At 43.5% G+C, this 19,436-nt stretch overlaps 2 protein-coding genes across 2 annotated transcripts in view; one reads left to right on the plus strand and one right to left on the minus strand.

Annotated features, from left to right (window-relative positions):
• LOC140494261 (uncharacterized) overlaps window positions 1-19,436 on the minus strand; it is a 56,571-nt gene that overhangs the window by 21,424 nt on the left and 15,711 nt on the right. The window lies entirely within an intron of this gene.
• The window catches only part of zpr1 (ZPR1 zinc finger), a 38,524-nt gene that overhangs the window by 9,257 nt on the left and 9,831 nt on the right, over window positions 1-19,436 (plus strand). Inside the window, exons 4-8 of the mRNA XM_072593514.1 lie at window positions 1,352-1,422; window positions 3,502-3,588; window positions 4,396-4,518; window positions 4,766-4,819; window positions 11,601-11,667. Of these exons, the coding sequence (XP_072449615.1) occupies window positions 1,352-1,422; window positions 3,502-3,588; window positions 4,396-4,518; window positions 4,766-4,819; window positions 11,601-11,667 (402 nt within the window). The remainder of the gene's footprint in view (window positions 1-1,351; window positions 1,423-3,501; window positions 3,589-4,395; window positions 4,519-4,765; window positions 4,820-11,600; window positions 11,668-19,436) is intronic.

Raw genomic sequence — 19,436 nt, forward strand, 5'->3', positions numbered from 1 at the left:
ACAGGTGGTTACACCATCTTCACATCAGTGTTCTTGATGAGTTTGTTTGCTGCTTCTGTATGTTTATAACACATGCTGTAACGTGTTGACATTTCCGAGTGTTGTCTGATGTGATGATCCAGTATGAGATGATCGAAAGACCACCAATAATTGCCTGGTCCCTTTAAACCAACAAATCAAACTGCTGCCAGTAGAGACATGACAGTTGTAAAGATTTGAACTGTTGTTCTGATAATCCCAAGAAACAACGTAGTGTTATGATCCCAGCTGATGATATTATTCAGATCCCAGATTGAAATCTACTTGACAGATTGTTTTTAAAGTTTAACAGGATGGTCTTTCACTGTAACGCAAGCTCACAAGTTGCAGATATAATTTTAACTATAAAATAAGTTTATTATGCAAGAGTAAAGATGATAAAATATAATAAACTAAGCTATTTACATTATGGCAATTTGGCAAATTTTGAAACAGTAAAATACAATATTCCATTTATTCCAACAATGTCCCTTTATTCAATCACCAGAGAGAATTCCCTCTTATCGTATCTGCTGATGTTTCTTCTTTTTGGATTTTGAGAATTTGATCGTTGCTTCCTTATGTAGTCACACAGCTGAGCTTAATCTTTTCTCAACTTTGAGAATCTCCTTCAGGGTTCTTTTCAAACACGTTTGCTTGGAAACTTTCACACTAAAACCCTTGCACTGAAGTGACCTATTTCCTAACAGTTATGAACTAACTCCTTTCTGTAGCAGAAATTGTTTTTATATATCCAGTTTCAATCAGAACAGAAGCTTTCCAAGCTATAGCTGTTTCCCCCAGACTGAACCAAATCAATTCCTGATGTTTCTAACTGAAAACAAACTATTGATCTTCAATGTTTACTTTATCCAGTTTTGAAACTTTATACCAGTATAAACAAGTTTCCATTATCATTCCAGAAAATCTCTCAGACATTTTAAAAAACAATCTTCAGAAATCTTGACAGGTTAATCATTTAAGCCCTTTAACTCGCAGATGAAAACCCACATGCAACTTGTTCAAAATCCAGTCTCGAATTGTAAATATGACACCTCTTAAATTATATTAGTGATCTCAAAATCTGTTGTAAAACCAGGAATGATTGTTAATCATGTACTCTGTTTGCATATTGTTGACAGCTGAGAATTTAAAAGCTTGAATCTAAATGTCAACTGTAAGTATGAGGTATCCACTTAGAGCTTCTTTAAATGGATATTGTTTGTAGCCTGTGATAGATTGATGGTAATGCCTGTACTGGAACATATTTTGCTGCTGTGTTTAGCAGATTGAAGAGTTAGCTTCTTAGACTGGGCTGTTTCTGTTTTTGCAGCACTTTCTACTGTTGAGGGTCTGATTGACAGAGCTGTAGCTGGACTAGAGCAGGACCAGCCCACACGGAAGGTAACAGATGGTTTACTTTTCTCCTGTCTTCAAATTCTGGTTGCCTCTGATTCTGGAACAGCGTTGAATTTGTGCTCCACACACCTATCTCCTCTTGCAGAAACTCATAGTTGTTTCAGTATCTCATTCAAAATATGCAAGTGTACAAACACGGAGCAAGAATAGTCTGCTTGGCTTATTACAGCCTGCTTCATCATTCAATAAGTTCGTGGCTGGTCTGATTTTAATCTCAACTGTACATTCCTGTATATTCTGAAAATCCTTCACCCCATTAGTCATCAAGACTCTATCTCCCTCTACCTTAAACATATTTAAAGATTCTGCCTTTTGATGACTGGAATTCCAAAGACACTTAACCCTCTGAGAGAAAAATGTTTCCTCCTCTGTTTTAAATAGACACCTGCTTATCTTTAAACCATGATCCTTCGTTCTGGATTCTCCCAGCAGGGGAAACATTATTTCCTCATACACCCGGTGTAGACCCCTCAGAGGCTTTTATGTTTCACTTAAGTCACACCAGAAAATACAGGCCTAACCTGCAAAGCATTTTCATTCTAGCCATTAGGCTATTAAACCTTTTACTGATCAACTTTCAACACATTAACATCCATCCGTAAGTATGATCGCTAGTAACGTACTCCCAGGTGCAGTCTCACCAATGCCTTGCATAACTGCTGCATAATCTCCCTCCTCTTGCTTTCAATTCCCTTTGCAACAATCCATCACATTCTGTTTGTTCTCCTGATTGCTTGCTGTACCTGTACACAGGTTTTCTGTGATTCATGACTAAGGAATCCAGAGCTCTTTGCATCTCAAAGCTCTGCAATCACTCAGCATTTAGATACTATGTGGTTGCTTTATTCTTTGTCATAATGGACATAATTTCACACTTTCCCACATTGTGCTACATTTGCCAGATCTTAGCTTCTTCATTTAATCTAATGATATCCATTTGAAGCCTTTTAACCCTCTTCACAACTAGCCTTCCTATCTATCAGAAAATGAAATTAGCAAATTTAACTCCCTACTCTTGACCCTTCATTCAAATCATTTGTAAAAAGTTGAGACTCCAGCATGACCCCAGTGACATATCACTTGTGACATCCTGCCAGCCCACAAAGACCCACGTGTTCCTACTCTGTGCCTCCTGTTAGCCAGCCAATCATCTATCCATTTCAGTACATTACCCCCTACACAGAGGTTTAATTTTCCACAATAGCTTTTAGTATGGCACCTTAGTAAATATCTTATGGAAATAAAGAGCAATACATCTACTGTTTCCCCTTTATCTAGAGCACAATTTAATTCTCAGAATCCTAGAACCCTTGTTCGGGTGGTACGGTGGTTCAGTGGTTAGCACTGCTGCCTCTCAGCGCCAGGGACCCAGGTTCGATTCCAGCCTTGGGTGACTGTGTGGAGTTTGCATATTCTACCCGTGTATGTGTAGGTTTCCTCTGGGTGCTCCGGTTTCCTCCCCACAGTCCAAAGATATGCAAGTTAGGTGGGCTGGCTATTCTAAATGACCCATAGTGTTAGGTGCTTTAGTCAGAGGGAAATGGGTCTGGATAGGTTATTCTTCAGACGGTCGGTGTGGACTTGTTAGGCCGAAGGGCCTGTTTCCACACTGTAGGGAATCTAATCTAATCTAAACCTATTCAAGTGCCCTTTTGTAACATCTTTAATAGCTTCTAATATTTTTCCTATGAGATGTATAAAGCCAACTGGCCTGTAGTTTGTTTTCTGCCTGCCTCTTTTGAATAAAGGAATTACATTAGCTGTTTTCCAATCTAAAGGAGCCTTCACTGAATCTAATGAGTTTTAGAAAATCAAAACAAATGCATCAGCTACTTCATTGGCTACTTCTTTTAAGACCTTAGAATGAAATTCTTCAGGGCCTGGGTATTTGTCAATTTGTTTCAACAATTTACTCAGTACTACTTCTCTGGTCATTGTAATTTTTGATCCCTCCCTTTTCATTTTGAAAATGATAATTAGTGCTTTAGGCTTGATGTGTATTTTTTCCATCTGTCGCAGAAATGTGACCTAACAAAATACCTTTAATGTTGCTGTCTATCCCAGGCAATGGATCCCAGTGTCGCCTTGAAGATTGAGGAATTTATTGAAAAACTAAAGAAGTTGAAAGATGTTGACATGCCATTTACACTGGTAGTTAACCCTTTTTCTCTCTGCTTTGGTGTGTCACTGCTGTTGTTCTGTAAACGTGAATTCTACACATAGTTGCAGGGGGCAAGCTGTTCATACACATGTAAGCTGGACTGGTCACGCAGACTAATTCTGAAACAGGTGTACATTGGTGTTTTAGCTGTGGTAATAGAGGTAAAGATGCCCAGATTATTAAATGCTGGGTTGCATAGTAAATAATTCAGAGGTCCAAAGTAAACTTCTTCAAGGAGGTATTAATAGTAAACAGGTCAAGAGTTGACAGAATTAATTTGGTGTCAGGAAATGTAAGGTTTTAAAAAAAGAGAGTAATTGAATGTTGGACAAAATGGTGTGTGGAAAAAGAGGCTTTTTAAAAGAAAATTGTTTAATTTTCTTTTGAGAAGGTAGTGAGAAGGTGAGCTTCCATGAGCATTTGAGCTCAATTGTTACAATGAACAGAGATCATTTGCTTGAAAGTTATAAAAAGATAGGTTCAGCTCGATAAAAGCCTGCTGTTTCCCAAGGGGTTGAAGCAGAAGCAGGTTTCTGAGGTGCTGGAATGCACCATGGGAGTTAGTGATTGACTCACAGACCATGGGTACATCTCAGAATAAATTAGGCAATTGAAGAATTAGGGTGGATCACCAAACAAGATCAGTGTCCTACCTGACTGGAGGATAAATGCTCAATTACCTGTTCCTATGCTGTAATTTGTGGGGACAAAATGAGGGAAATGAGTTACCTCCTTGAGAGTGTAGTTTTCAACTGTATTTGCTTTCTTGTTTCACATAATCTGGTTTCTTTATGCAGATTATTGATGATCCATCTGGAAACAGTTTCATCGAGAATCCCCACGCCCCGCAGAAAGATGAGGCATTAACAATTACTCATTACAAACGAGATGCTCATCAGGACAGTATGTTGGGACTGCAGGTAGGCTATCTCAGGTGTATGCAAATGGTCTGATTTAACCAGGATTTATTCGGTTGCCATTTTGTGTAAGGAGGCTTAGCAAATGCTGTCATTGCTGGGGTTGCCCAAGCGTAAAATTCAAAAGGCCATTGAAGGAACCCAGTTGTAGGAAATGCGATCTACGTGATTGAGAGAAAACTAACTATGGCAGTAAATGTTGAACTTTGTTTTCAACAACATTTTAATTTCTTGTCTACTATCCTTCCAGAAGGCTACAGAAGAGGAGACACACACAGCCACCTTGGACGAATTAAGGAACGAGGTAAGTGTTCCATGAGGACTATAATATTTGAAAAGAGACTATGGTAGAATGGCTGACTGTAGATAAACTTGATCAGGCACCAGAACAAGGTCTGATGCAGCTGAAGATAACTGGGGAAGTAAATGTTAAAATTGCAGAGAAGAAGGCCACAACTTTTCAAGTTCCGTTTAGGTACATGGGTGACACTAAAGGACTGTACAATTGTAGGTGTTAATAAAGTGCAAGCACCCACTGTGGCCATTCCCCCAATAATATGTACACCGATAGGAGATTCAATGGTGAGAGAAACAGACAGGAGATTCTGTGGTTGTGAACAAGATTCCCGAATGGTATGATGCCTGTCGGGTGCCAGGGTCAGGGATGTGTCCGATCTACAAGATTCTTAAGGCGGAGGGAGAGCAGCCAGACATCATGGCATACATCGGTACCAATGACATAGGTAGGGAAAGGGATGAGGACCTGATAAGAGAATATAAGGAGTTAGGTTGGATGCTAGAGGGCAGGATGAGGCAGAGTAGTAATCTCAGGATCGGTACCATTGTGACAGGCTAGTGAGGCTAAAAACAGAGTATACTTAAGAGGGAAATCAGGAGGGCAAAAAGGGGACATAAGATAGCTTTGGCACATAGAATTAAGGAGAATCCAAAGGGTTTTTACAAATACATTAAGGACAAAAGGGTAACTAGGGAGAGAATAGGGCCCCTCAAAGATCAGCAAGGCAGCCTATGTGTGGAGACGCAGAAAATGGGGGGAGATACTAAACGAGTATTTTGCATCAGTATTTACTGTGGAAAAGGATATGGAAGATGTAGACTGTAGGGAAATAGATGTGACACCTTGCAAAATGTACAAATTACAGAGGAGGAAGTGCTGGATGTCTTGAAACGCATAAAGGTGGATAAATCCCCAGGACCTGATCAGGTGTACCCTAGAACTCTGTGGGAAGCTAGAGAAACCTCTTGCTGAGATATTTATATTATTGATAGTCACAGATGAGGTGCCTGAAGCCTGGAATTTGTTAATGTGGTGTCACAGTTTAAGGGTGGTAAGGACAAGCCAGGGAACTATAGACCAGTCACCCTGTTGTCTGGTGGGCAAGTTGTTGGAGGGAATCCTGTTGGAAAGGCATGGACTGATTAGGGATAGTCAACATGGCTTTGTGCGTGGGAAATCATGTCTCGAACTTGATTGAGTTTTTTGAAGAAGTAACAAAGAGGCTTGATGAGGGTAGAGCGGTAGATGTGATGTATATGGACTTCAGGAGGGCATTCAACAAGGTTCCCCTTGGGAGACTGGTTAGCAAGATTAGATCTCACAGAATACAGTGAGAGCTAGCCATTTGGGTACAGAACTGGCTCGAAAGTAGAAGACAGAGGGTGGTGTTGGAGGGTTATTTTTCAGACTGGAGGCCTGTGACCAGTGGAGTGCCACAAGGATTGACGCTGGGTCCTGTACTTTTTATCATTTATATAAATGATTTGGATGCGAGCATAAGAGGTACAGTTAGTAAGTTTGCAGATGACATCAAAATTGGAGGTATTGTGGACAGTGAAAAGGGTTATCTCAGATTACAACGGGATCTTGACCAGATGGGCCAATGGCCTGAGAAGTGGCAGATGGAGTTTAATTCAGATAAATGCGAGGGGCTGCATTTTGGAAAAGCAAATCTTAGCAGGACTTATACACTTAATGGTAAGGTCCTAGGGAGTGTTGCTGAACAAAGAGACCTTGGAGTGCAGGTTCATAGCTCCTTGAAAGTGGAGTCGCAGGTAGATAGGATAGCGAAGAAGGCGTTTGGTATGCTTTCCTTTACTGGTCAGAGTATTGAGTACAGGAGTTGGGAGGTCATGTTGCGGCTGTACAGGACATTGGTTAGGCCACTTTTGGAATGCTGCATGCAATTTTGGTCTCCTTCCTATCGGAAAGGTGTTGTGAAACTTGAAAGGGTTCAGAGAACATTTACAAGGATGTTGCCAGGGTTGGAGGATTAGAGCTACAGGAAGAGGCTGAACAGGCTGGGGCTGTTTTCCCTGGAGCGTCGGAGGCTGAGGGGTGACCTTATAGAGGTTTACAAAATTATGAGGGGCATGGATAGGGTAAATAGGCAAAGTCTTTTCCCTGGGGTCGGGGAGTCCAGAACTAGAGGGCATAGATTTAGGGTGAGAGGGGAAAGATATAAAAGAGACCTCAGGGGCAACTTTTTCACACAGAGGGTGGTACTTGTGTGGAATGAGCTGCCAGAGGAAGTGGTGGAGGCTGGTACAATTGCAATGTTTAAAAGGCATTTGGATGGGTACATGAATAGGAAGGGTTTGTAGGGATATGGGCCAGGTGCTGGCAGGTGGGGATATCTGATCAGTATGGATGGGTTGGATCGAAGGGTCTGTTTCCATGCTGTACATCTCTATGACTGTAAATGCAGATGACCATGTGGCTGCAGAGCTGGAGTAGGAGGTGGGAGAGCATTTCCGTGATAGTGATCACGACTCTTCTACCTTTACTGTACTCTGGGATAGGAGCAGACGGTATGGGAAAGTATTTAATTGGGAGAGGAGGAAATTACAATGCTATTAGGCAAGAGCTGGGGCACCTAAATTGGGAACAGATGTTCTCGGGGAAATACTTGACAAAAATGTAGAGGTTGTCTATGGAGCACTTGCTGATAGCGCTGGACAGGTTTATCGCACTGAGGCAAGGAAGGGATGGTCGGTTGAAAGCACCTTGGGTGACAAGGGATGTGGAACATCTCGTGAAGAGAAGAAGGAAGCTTGCTTAATGTAGAGGATGCAAGGATCAGAAAGGGCTCTAAAGAGCTACAAGGCAGCCAGGAAGGAACTGAAGAATGGACTTAGGAGAGCTAGAAGGGGGCATGAAAAAGCCTAGGCAGGTAGAATTAAGGAAAACCCAAAGGCAGTCTACATTGTGAGGATCAAGAGGATGGCCAGAGTGAGCTTGTGCTTGGAGTTGGAGGAGGTAGGGGAGGTCCTTAATGAATATTTTGCTTCAGTATTCACTAGTGAGAGGAAGCTTGTTTGTGAGGACAGTGTGAAACAGACTGATATGCTTGAACAGGTTGATGTTAGGAAAGAGGATGTGCTGAAAATTTTGAAAAACATTTTATGTAGATAAGTCCCCTGGACCAGATGGGATATCCCCAAGGTTACTACAGGAAGCGAGGGAAGAGATTGCTGTGCCTTTGTCGATGATCTTTGCAGCCTCGTTGTCCACTGGAGTGCTGCCAGCTGATTGGAGGGTGACAAATGTTACTCTCTTGTTCAAGAAAGGAAATAGGGATAACCCTGGGAACTACAGACCAATCAGTCTGTGCTGGGCAAAATACTGAACAGGATTTTGAGACAGGATTATGATTACTTGAAAAACCAAAGCTTGACTAAACATAGTCAGGTTGACTTTGAGAGGGGCAGGTCATGCCTCACAAACATTATTTAATTCTTTGAGGGTGTGACAAACACATTAATGAAGGTAGAGCAGTGGATGTGGTGTATTTGATAAGGTTCCCCATGGTAAGTTCATTCAGAAAGTAAGGAGGCATCGGATATAGGGAAACCTGTCTGTCTGGATACAGAATTGGCTGGCCCATAGAAGACGAGAGAGTGGTGGTTGATGGAAAGTATTCAGTCTGCAGCTCGGTGACTAGTGGTGTTCTGGAATCTCTGCACTTTGTGATTTTTATAAATGACTTGGATGAGGAAGTTGAAGGGTGGGTTAGTAAGTTTGTCGATGAGGAGTGGTGGATAGTGTGGAGAGGTGTTGTAGATTGCAACGGAACATTGACAGGATGCAGAACTAGGCTGGTAAGTGGTAGATGGAGTTCAACCTAGAAAAGTGTGAAGCGATTCAGTTTGGAAGGTCGAATTTGAATGCAGAATACAGAGTTAAAGGCAGTATCCTTGGCAGTGTGGAGGAACAGAGGGATCTTGTGGTCCATGTCCATAGATCCCTCAAAAGTTGCCACCCAAGTTGATGGAATTGTTAAACAGGTGTATGGTGTGTTGAGTTTCATTAGCAGGGGGATTGAGTTTAAGAGCTGTGAGATTATGCAGCTGCTCTATAGAGCCCTGGTTACACCACACTTGGAATATTGTGTTCAGTCCTGGTCGCCTCATTATAGGCAGGATGTGGAAGCTTTTGAAAGGATGTAGAAGAGACTTACCAGGATGCTGATGCTGCTTGGACTGGAGGCCATGTCTTGTGAAGTAAGGTTGAGGGAGCTAGGGCTTTTCTCATTGGTGCGAAGAAGGATAAGAGGTGACTTGATAGTGGTGAACAAGATGATGAGAGGCATAGATAGAGTGAGTAGCCAGGGACTTTACCATCGCGGAAGTGGCTAACACAAGGAGGCATAATTTTAAGGTGACTGGAGGAAGATTTAGGGGAGATGTCAGAGATGGGTTCTTTATACCGTGTGGTGGGTGCATGGAATGCTCTGCCAGCAGTGGTAGTAGAGTCAGAGACATCAGGAACGTTTAAGCGACTCTTGGATAGGCACATGAATGATTAGTACAATGAATGGTATGTAGGTTAGTTTGATCTCAGAGTAGGATAAATGGTTGGCACAACATTGAGGGCCGAAGGGCCTGCACTGTTCTATGTGATGTCTGATGGCAAGTAGATGCTGAGATTCTTTCCACTCTGTGGTGGAAAAACTTGTCAAAATGATATGGAATGTAGACAATTTGTAAAAAGCCTATATATTAATAAAAAGAGAGGTTGCTGGAGAAACTCAGCAGGTCTGGCAACATCTGCAGAGAGAAAGCCGTTAATGTTTCAAGATCATTGACCCTTTAGAATGTATGTATTTGACGGTAGATCATGTTCAACTGTGACTGGCTTGATTTACTTTTAAGGGGGCAATGTAGTTGATGTAACATGGACTTCCAACTGGCATTTCATCACCAGGAACGTGATTAACTTACCGCAAAGTTGGACCACATGCAATAAAAGGGCGAATGACAGCATGGATTGGCTGAGTGACAAGAAACTTAGTGGCAGTGAACAGTTTTCTGAAATTTATTTGAGAAGTGCAAAATGAAATGTTTTGTGAGGAAAGGCAAAGATAAAATTCTAAAGAAATGCAGCAATGTGCACCTGAGGGTCTGTGTTCAAATTATTTGAAGGTAGCAAGACAGTTTGAGAGTGTAGTTAAGAAGGCATACAAAATTGTGGGTTTTAAGAGTGCAGAGGCACGGGAGTGTGATGAACCTGCAGAAAACGCAGGTTTGGCTTTAGCTAGAATACTGTCTGGTTCTGTGCACACAACATTGGAAGGATGTGAAGCTTTTGAGAGAGTATAGGAAAATAATTTCAAGAATGAGGAAATTCAGCTACACAACTTCAAGAAGTTGAAGTTATTTTCCTCTGAATAGGGAAAAATAAGCAGTGATGTGTGAAGTGGTAGCCAAAATCTGGAGCAAATGGGAAGAAACGGGTTTTTCCATTGGTGGAAGGTTCAAGAACCAGAGGACGCCAGTTTAGCGTGACTGGTAAAAGAAGTAACAGTGACAGGAGGGAAAACATGTTCACACAGCAAGTGGTTAGAATCTGCAATGTGCTGCTTGAGAGCACTTAGAATCAACAGGAACCGGCTATGGGGGAGAGGATAGGCACTGAGACTGGCAGAGCTTTCTTCGAGAGCTGCTGTGGAGATGTTGGGATGAAAAGCCACCTTCAGTGTGGTGATTTCTGCAACCTGTTATTCTAATGTCTGCCTTGCATTTCTAATTTTCCAACTTATATTTCCCACCCACCCCATTCCCCTGCTGCCGCTGAAAGGATGATTTCAGTTGCAACTTATCAACCCTTCGAGCACCTCCCCCCAACCTAGTGACAGATTGCTATCCTTTGCTTTAACAATGATGTTGGTCTCTTAGATGTCAGAAACTTATTTTCTCGTGTGTGTGTGTGTGTCAGAATGAAAGGGGATGTGTATGTTTCATATTTATCAGTTACTCTTCTAGATTTCAGCAATGTTTTTACATTGTCAGCTGGTGGAATTTAATTTCAATTAATAAATCTGGAATACAAATCTAATCTTATTCATGGTGACCACAAAACTATAATTGATAATTGTAAAAACTATAGGTAGACTAATGTCCTTTTGGGAAGGAAGTCTGCTGTCCTTTTTTCAGTCTGGCCTACATGTGACTCCAGATCCATAGCAATGTGGTTGACTTCGATGCCTTCTGAAATAGCCTAGCAAGTCACTCAGTTCCAGAGAAACTAAGATGGCAGCAAATACAGACTTCACCAGTGACGCCACATTGCATGAAAGAATAAGAGACAATAATTCAAAGGAGGTTTTCCTGATGTTAGGATTAGGAGAAATTTGGGAGTATCTTAACTCTGCATCCAATGACCAGACTGACCTGAAGAATGATAGCACAGTGGTTAGCACTGCTGCCTCACAGCGCCAGAGACCTGGGTTCAGTTCCCACCTCAGGCGACTGACTGTGTGGAGTTTGCACATTCTCCCCGTGTCTGTGTGGGTTTCCTCCGGGTGCTCCGGTTTCCTCCCACGGTCCAAAGACGTGCAGGTCAGGTGAATTGGCCATGCTAAATTGCCTGTAGTGTTAGGTGAAGGGGTAAATGTAGGGGTATGGGTGGGTTGCAATTCGGCGGGTGGTGTGGACTTGTTGGGCCGAAGGGCCTGTTTCCGCACTGAAAGTAATCTAATTCAGTCTAATATTTGAACCTAAAATCAGTTGTGATTTTCACAAAGGGAACTATGTGTTGCTAACTATGTGTTTCTTTCTCTTGATAGGTGTTACAGTTCAGTACCAACTGTCCAGAGTGCAATGCACCTGCTGAAACCAACATGAAGTTACTGCGTATCCTTTTACGTAGTGTTTGATGTGATGGAACAGTAGGTGGGGAGACAGCTCCAGTAGAACCCAGCTTATTTGTACAGGAATTACAAATGTCAAATTTGAAAGATTGCTTGATTCCAGGTAGAAATTCAAAGTTAAAGAAGCAGCTCCCCATCAAGTTAGACAGCAGGTTAAAATGTGGAAATCTTAAGGCGCAGAGGTCATTTTGCTGCAGTTCTGTTTCTCTTGCCGTCACTCACTGAATACACTGACTGTGAATGTCAAGCCTGGTTTAGGGTTTGTTCCTTGTGAGAGTCTGGCCAATAACTGATAACAGGCTGTTTAATGTAACTGGTATCAAGTGTTCCTGATGTTTTCTACACGTACAATTCAGTTGTTGATTCTTGACCATCAAGAAGCTGGTAGGGGAGGGCTAAGTCATGTGGAAGGTAGGTTGGGTGTCCTGTATCTCCTGCACCAAACCTGATCGTTCTGGTGGGGGGCTTTTCAGACCAGTGATATACTGTGCACTCCACCTCAACTCCGTGGATTCTGTACAGTGACAGTCTGGGTTCTTCATTGGGGATGCTCAATAATATGTATATAGTTTTGGATGCCATTGGGGAGGGGGACTGGCCAGAGGAAAGTCATAGTGGCCAGGTGTCTGGCACTGAGCCTGGCCCTGTGGCTTAGAAGGGAAGGGGGAGAATAGAAAAGGGCTAATGGTAGGAGACTCAATAGTTAGAGATATGGACAGAAGATTCTGTGCTCGCGAACAGGACTCCTGATGAAAGGCTCCGGCCGGAATGGTCGATTGTCCTGCTCCTCGGATGCTGCCTCACCTGCTGTGTTTTTCCAATACCACACTCTCAATTCTAATCTCCAGCATCTGTAGTCCTCACTTTCTCCCGGAATGTATGTTGCCTCCCAGGTGCCAGGGTCTGGGGTGTCTCTAATCGAGTCTACAAGATTCTGAATGGGGAGGGTGAACAGCCAAAAGTTATGGTGTACATTGGCACTAATGACATTTCTAGGAAAATGGATGACGATCTTAAAAGTGATTTCAGGGAGTTGAATTGGAAGCTAAAAAGCAGGATGAGCAGACTAGCAATCTCCAAATTACTACTGGTGCCACATGCCAGTGAAGTGAGGAACATGAAGTGAGTGCAGCTAAGCACGTTGCTACAGGGCTGGTGTAGGAGGAGCAACTTCAGATATGTAGGTCATTGGGATACTTTCTGGGGAAGGTGGGACATGTACATGAAGGACAGGTTGCACTTAAACTGGAGGGACACCAATGTCCTGGCCTGGAGATTTGTTAGTGTACATTGGGAGGGATGAAACTAGTTTGGCAGGGGGATAGGAACCGAGTTTGTGAGATAGAACATTACAGCACAGTACAGGCCCTTCGGCCCTCAATGTTGTGCCGACCTGTGAAACCAATCTGAAGCCCATCTAACCTACACTATTCCATTTTCGTGCATACGTCTATCCAATGACCATTTAAATGGCCTTAAAGTTGTCGAGTCTACTACTGTTGCAGGCAGTGCATTCCATGCCCCTACTACTCTCTGAGTAAAGAAACTACCTCTGACATCTGTCCTATATCTATCAGCCCTCAATTTAAAGCTATGTCCCCTCGTGCTAGTCATCACCATCTGTGGAAAAAGGCTGTCACTGTCCACCCTATCTAACCCTCTGATTATCTTATGTCTCAAATAAGTCACCTCTCAACCTGCCTCCTTCTTTCTAACGAAAACAGCCTCCAGTCCCTCAGCCTTTCCTTATAAGACCTTCCCTCCAAACCAGGCAGCATCCTAGTAAATCTCCTCTGCACTCTTTCCAAAGCTTCCACGTCCTTCCTATAATGCGGCGACCAGAATGGTACGCAATAGTCCAAGTGCAGCCGCACAAGAGTTTTGTACGGATGCAACGTGTCCTCATGGTTCAGAAACTCGATCCCTCTACCAATAAAAGCTAACAAACCGTATGCCTTCTTAACAACCCTATAAACCCTTGTGGCAACTTTCAGGGATCTATATACCTGGACACTGAGATCTCACTGCTCATCCACACTACCAAGAACCTTACCATTAGTCCAGTACTCTGCATTCGTGTTGCTCCTTCGAAGTTAATCACCTCACACTTTTTCACATTAAACTCCATTTGCCACCTTTCAGCACAGCTCTGCAGCTTATCTATATCCCTCTGTAACCATAACTTCTTTCGACACTATCCACAACTCTCCCGACTTTTAGTCTCATCCACAAATTTATGAACCCATCCTGCTACGCCCTCATTCAGGTCATTTATAAAAAATGACACAGCAGTGGACCCAAAACAGATCCTTGCAGTGTACCACTAGTAACTGAACTTCAGGATGAGCATTTCCTATCAGCCACCACCCTCTGTCTTCTGTCAGCTAACCAATTTCTGATCCAAACTGCTAAATCACCCTCAATCCCATGCCTCTGTATTTTGTGCAATAGCCTACCATGGGAAACCTTATCAAACGCCTTACTGAGCTCCATATACACAACATCAACCACTTTACCCTTATCCACCTGTTTGGTCATCTTCTCAAAGAACTCAATAAGGTTTGTGAGGTTTGTGAAATCCCTAATCAACTTATTCCTTTCTAGATTATTGTAAATCCTATCTCTTATAACCTTTTCCAACACTTTACCCACAACTGAAGTAAGGCTCACTGGTCTATAATTTCCAGGATTGTCTCTACTCCCTTTCTTGAACGAGGGAACAACATTTGCTATCCTCCAGTCTTCTGGCAAGATTCCTGTAGACAATGACAGCATAGAGATCAAAGCCAAATGCTCTGCAATGTCCTCCCTGGCTTTCCAGAGAATCCTAGGATAAATCCCATCCGTCCCAGGGGACTTATCTATTTTCACATTTTCTGGAATTGCGAACACCTCCTCCTTGTGAAACTCAATCCCATCTCGTCTAGTAGCCTGTAAGTCAGTATTCTCCTCGACAACATTGTCTTTTTCCTATGTGAATACTGACAAAAATATTCACTTAGCACTTCTCCTATATCCTCGGACTCCACACACATCTTCCCACTACTACCCTTGATTGGCCTTAATCTTACTCTAGTCATTCCTTTATTCCTGATATGCCTATAGAAAGCTTTAAGGATTTCCTTGATTCTATCCACCATTGACTTCTCATGTCCCCTCCTGGCTCCTCTTAACATTTTTTTAGTTCCTTTGGCTAACTTGAAACTCACAAGCGCCCTAATTGAGCCTTCATGTCTCATCCTAATGTAAGCCTCCTTCTTCCTTTTGACAAGAGATTCAACTTCTTTAGTAAACCACAGCTCCCGCTCTTGACAACTTCCTCCCTGCCTGACAGGTGCATACTTATCAAGGACACGCAGTAGCTGTTCCTTGAATAAGCTCCACATTTGATTTGGGCTCATCCCCTGCAGTTTCCTTCCCCATCCTAAATCTTGCCTAATCGCATCATAATTGCCTTTCCCCGCTATAACTCTTGCCGTGCAGTATATACCTATCCCTTTCCATCATTTAAGTAAACATAACTGAATTGTGGTCACTATCACCCAAGTGCTCACCTACCTCCAAATCTATTACCTGGCCAGGTTTATTACCCAGTACCAAATCCAATGTGGCCTCACCCCTCATTGGCCTGTCTACATACTGTGTCAGGAAACCCTCCTGCACACAACGGACAAACACTGATCTGTCTAAAGTACTCGAACTATAGTAGTCCCAGTCAATATTTGGAAAGTTGAAGTCTCCCATCACAACTACCCTGTCTCTCTCACTCCTGTTGAGAATCATATTTGCTATCCTTTCCACTACATCTCTGGAACTATTCGGAGGCCTATAGAAAACTCCCAACAGGGTGACCTCTCCTTTCCTGTTTCTAACCTCAGTAGATGAGTCCTCAAACGTCCTTTTTGCAACTGTTATACTGTCCTTGCTGAACAATCCCACCCACCCACTACCATCTTCTATGTTCTTACTGAAACATCTAAATCCTGGATCCTGCAACAATCATTCCTGTCTGTGCTCTATCCATGTCTCCGAAATGGCCACAACATCAAAATCCCAGGTACCAACCTATGCTGCAAGTTCCAGATTATTCCGGATGCTCCTGACATTGAAATAGACACACTTCAAGCCAACCTCTTCCTTGTTGGTACCCTCTTGCGTCCTTGAAACCTTATTTCTGACCTCACTACTCTTAACCTCCTGTATGCTTGAACTACAATTCAGGTTCCCATTTCCCCCCCCCCCATTGAATTAATGTAAACCCACCCGAAGAGCATTAGCAAATGTCCCCCCAGGGTATTGGTACCCCTCTGGTTCAGGTGAAGACTGTCCTGTTTGTAGAGGTCCCACCTTCCCCAGAAAGAGCCCCAATTATCCAGGAATCCAAAAACCACCCTCCCTGCACCATCCCCGTAGCCACATGTTCAACTCCCCTCTCTCCCTTTTCCTTGCCTCATTGGACAACAAACCAGAGATGATAACTCTGTCCTAGCTTTAAGCTTCCACCCTCGCTCCCTGAATATCTGCCTTAACTCCCCATCCCTTTCCTACCTATGTCATTGGTGTCTTTTTGGACCACGACTTGGGGCTGCGGTTGCTCCTCCTCCCCCTCAAGGATCCCGAAAACATGAATAGAGACATCACAAACCCTGGCACTTGGGAGGCAACACACCAACCGTGAGTGTCTCTTGTTCTCACGTAACCTTCTCTCTGTCCCCCTAACTATGGAGTCCCCAGTGACTAATGTTCTGCTTCTCTTCCCCTTCCCTTCTGAACAACAGGGATAGACTCTGTGCCAGAGATCTATACCCCACTGCTTTCCCCTGGTAAGTTGCCCCTTACAGTATCCAAAACAGTATACTTATTGTTGAGGGGAATGGCCACAGGGGATCCCTGCACTGCCTGCTGGTTCCTTTTCTGTCCCCGACGGTAACCCATCTCCCACCTTCTTGCACCTGAGGTGTGACTACCTCCCTGTAACTCCCCTCAATAACCCCCTCCATCTCCCAAATGATCCAAAGTTCATCCAATTCCAGTTCCCTAACGCAGTTTTCGAGGAGCTGGAGTTGGGTGCACTTCCCGCAGATGCAGTCAGCAGGGACACTAGTGGTGACCCTCACCTCTCACATTCTGCAGGAGGAACATTCATCTGCCCTAACCTCCAATCCCACTGTTCTAAGTTCCCAACAAGACTACTGAAAAACTAAAAAAAAAACTAGTCACTACCAATCTGCCGCACAGAACCCTTTTTTAATTTGAGAAGGAGGATGGGTGGGAGACGCTAGCTGAATAGTGTTTTGGGTAAAGCAACCGCCCAGATGTAAGGCCTCACTTACCCAGCAGTCCAGTGTGCACTCCTGCTCAGCGTGTGTTCTGCCTATACACAAGGTAAGCTTTTATATTTTAAGCTTACCTTCCCATCGGACCTCTGGTCCTCCTCCCACTGCAACTGCTGCTAAGAAACTGAAGGTCACCTCTCGTGATTGAGTTTTTTGAGAAAGTAACAAAAAGGATGGATGGGGGCAGAACAGTAGATGTGATCTATTTGGACTTCAGTAAGGCAGTCAAGAAGGTTCCTCATGGGAAGGTTAGGTTAAAGTTTAGGTCTCATGGAATAGGGAGGACTAGCCATTTGGCCACAGAACTGGCTCAAAGGTAGAAGACAGAAGGTGGCGGTGGAGGGTTGCTTTTCAGACTGGAGGCCTGTGACCAGTGGAGTGCTACAAGGATCGGTGCTCGGTCCATGACTTTTCATCATTTATATAAATGATTTGGATGCGAACATAGGAGGTACAGTGAGTAAGTTTGCAGATGACACCAAAATTGGAGGTGTGGGTGGACAGCGACGAAGGTTATGTCAGATTTCAACAGGATCTTGATCAGATGGGCCAATGGGCTGAGAGGTGGCAGATGGAACTTAATTTAGATAAATGTGAGGTGCTGCATTTTGGGAAAGCAAATCAGAGCAGGACTTATACACTTAATGGTAAGGTCCTGGGGAGTGTTGCTGAACGAAGAGGCCTTGGAATGCAGGTTCATAGCTCCTTGAAAGTAGAGTTGCAGGTAGATAGGATAGTGAAAAAGGCTTTTGGTATGCTTTCCTTTTATTGGCCAGAGTGTTGAGTACAGGAGTTGGGAGGTCATGTTGCAGCTGTACAGGACATTGGTTAGGCCACTGTTGGAATATTGTGTGCAATTCTGGTCAGAGGCTGAATAGGCTGGGGTCATTTTCCCTCGAGTGCCAGAGGCTGAGGTGTGACCTTATAGAGGTTTATAAAATCATGAGGGGCACGGATAGGGTAAATAGACAAGATCTTTTCCCTAGCTTGAGGGAGTCCAGAACTAGAGAGCATAGGTTTAGGGTGAAAGGAGAAAAATATAAAAGGGGCCAAAGGGGCAACTTTTTCACACACAGGATGATCCGTGTGTGGAATGAGCTGCCAGAGGAAGTGGTGGAGGCTGGTTCAATTAAACCATTTGAATGGCATCCGGATGGGTATGTGAATAGGAAGGGTTTAGAGGGATATGTGTCAATTGCTAGCAAATGGGACTAGATTAGGATATCTGGTTGGCATGGACAAGTTGGACCGAAGGGTCTGTTTCCGTGCTGTACATCTCAATGACTCTATGACTGTAATTGTTCTATGGGAAATGCACAACAGAAACGTGGGGGTGTTTAAGGAGCACTTGTTATGAGTGTTGTATAACTTGGTCCCACTGAGACAGGTGAGGAATGGGAAGGTGAAGGAGCCTTGGACGACGAGAGAAGAGGAGCTTCTTGTCAAGAGGAAGAAGGAAGCTTACTTAGGTTGAGGAAGCAAGGATCTGGCACAACTTTAGAGGATTACAGGGTTGCTTGGAAAGAATTTAAAATGGACTGAGGAGAGCCAAGAGGGGTCACAAAAAATCCTTGGCGGGAAGGATTATGGAAAACCCAAGGGCGTTCTATACTTACGTGTGGAATAAGAGAATGATCAGAGAGAGAGTAGGTCCGATCAGAGATAATGGAGGGAACTTATGTCTGGAGCCTGAAGATCAGGGGTGGCCCTAAAGAGTGTTTTGCTTCAGTATTCACTAGAGAGAGGGACATTGTTGATTGTGAGAACACAGTGGAACCAGGTTAATAGACATGAACAGATTGATATTAAGAAAGTGGATGTGGTGGAAATTTTGGGCAGCATCAAGATAGATAAGTGCCCAGGGCCAGACCAGAAATATCCAAGGTTACTGCGCGAAGTGAGGAATGAGATTGCTGCACCTTTGGCAATGATCTTTGCATCCTCACTCTCCTTGGGAGTAGTACTGGATAATTGGAGGGAGGCAAATGTTGTTCCTCTGTTCAAGAAAGGGAGTAGGGAAATCCCTGGGAATTACAGACCAGTCAGTCTTATGTCTGTGGTAAGCAAGGTACTGGAAAAGATTCTGAGAGATAGGATTTATGACTCTGGAAAAACATAGTTTGATTAAAGATAGTCAGCATGGCTTTATGAGGGGCAGGTCATGCCTCACAGGCCTTATTGAGTTCTTTGAGGATGTGACAAGACAAGTTGACGGAGGTCGAGCAGTGGATGTGGTTTATGTGTAGGCTCATTTAGGAGGTGTGGGATACGGGGAAATCTGGCTGTCTGGATACAGAATTGTCTGGCCGAAAGAAGACAGCCAGTGGTGGTGGATGGAAAGTATTCCACCTGGAGGTTGGTGACCAGTGATGTCCCACAGGTATCTATTCTTATGCCTCTGCTCTTTGTAGTTTTT

The sequence above is a fragment of the Chiloscyllium punctatum genome, chromosome 23 (genome assembly GCF_047496795.1).
Source record: "Chiloscyllium punctatum isolate Juve2018m chromosome 23, sChiPun1.3, whole genome shotgun sequence".
Taxonomy (NCBI): Eukaryota; Metazoa; Chordata; class Chondrichthyes; order Orectolobiformes; family Hemiscylliidae; genus Chiloscyllium; species Chiloscyllium punctatum.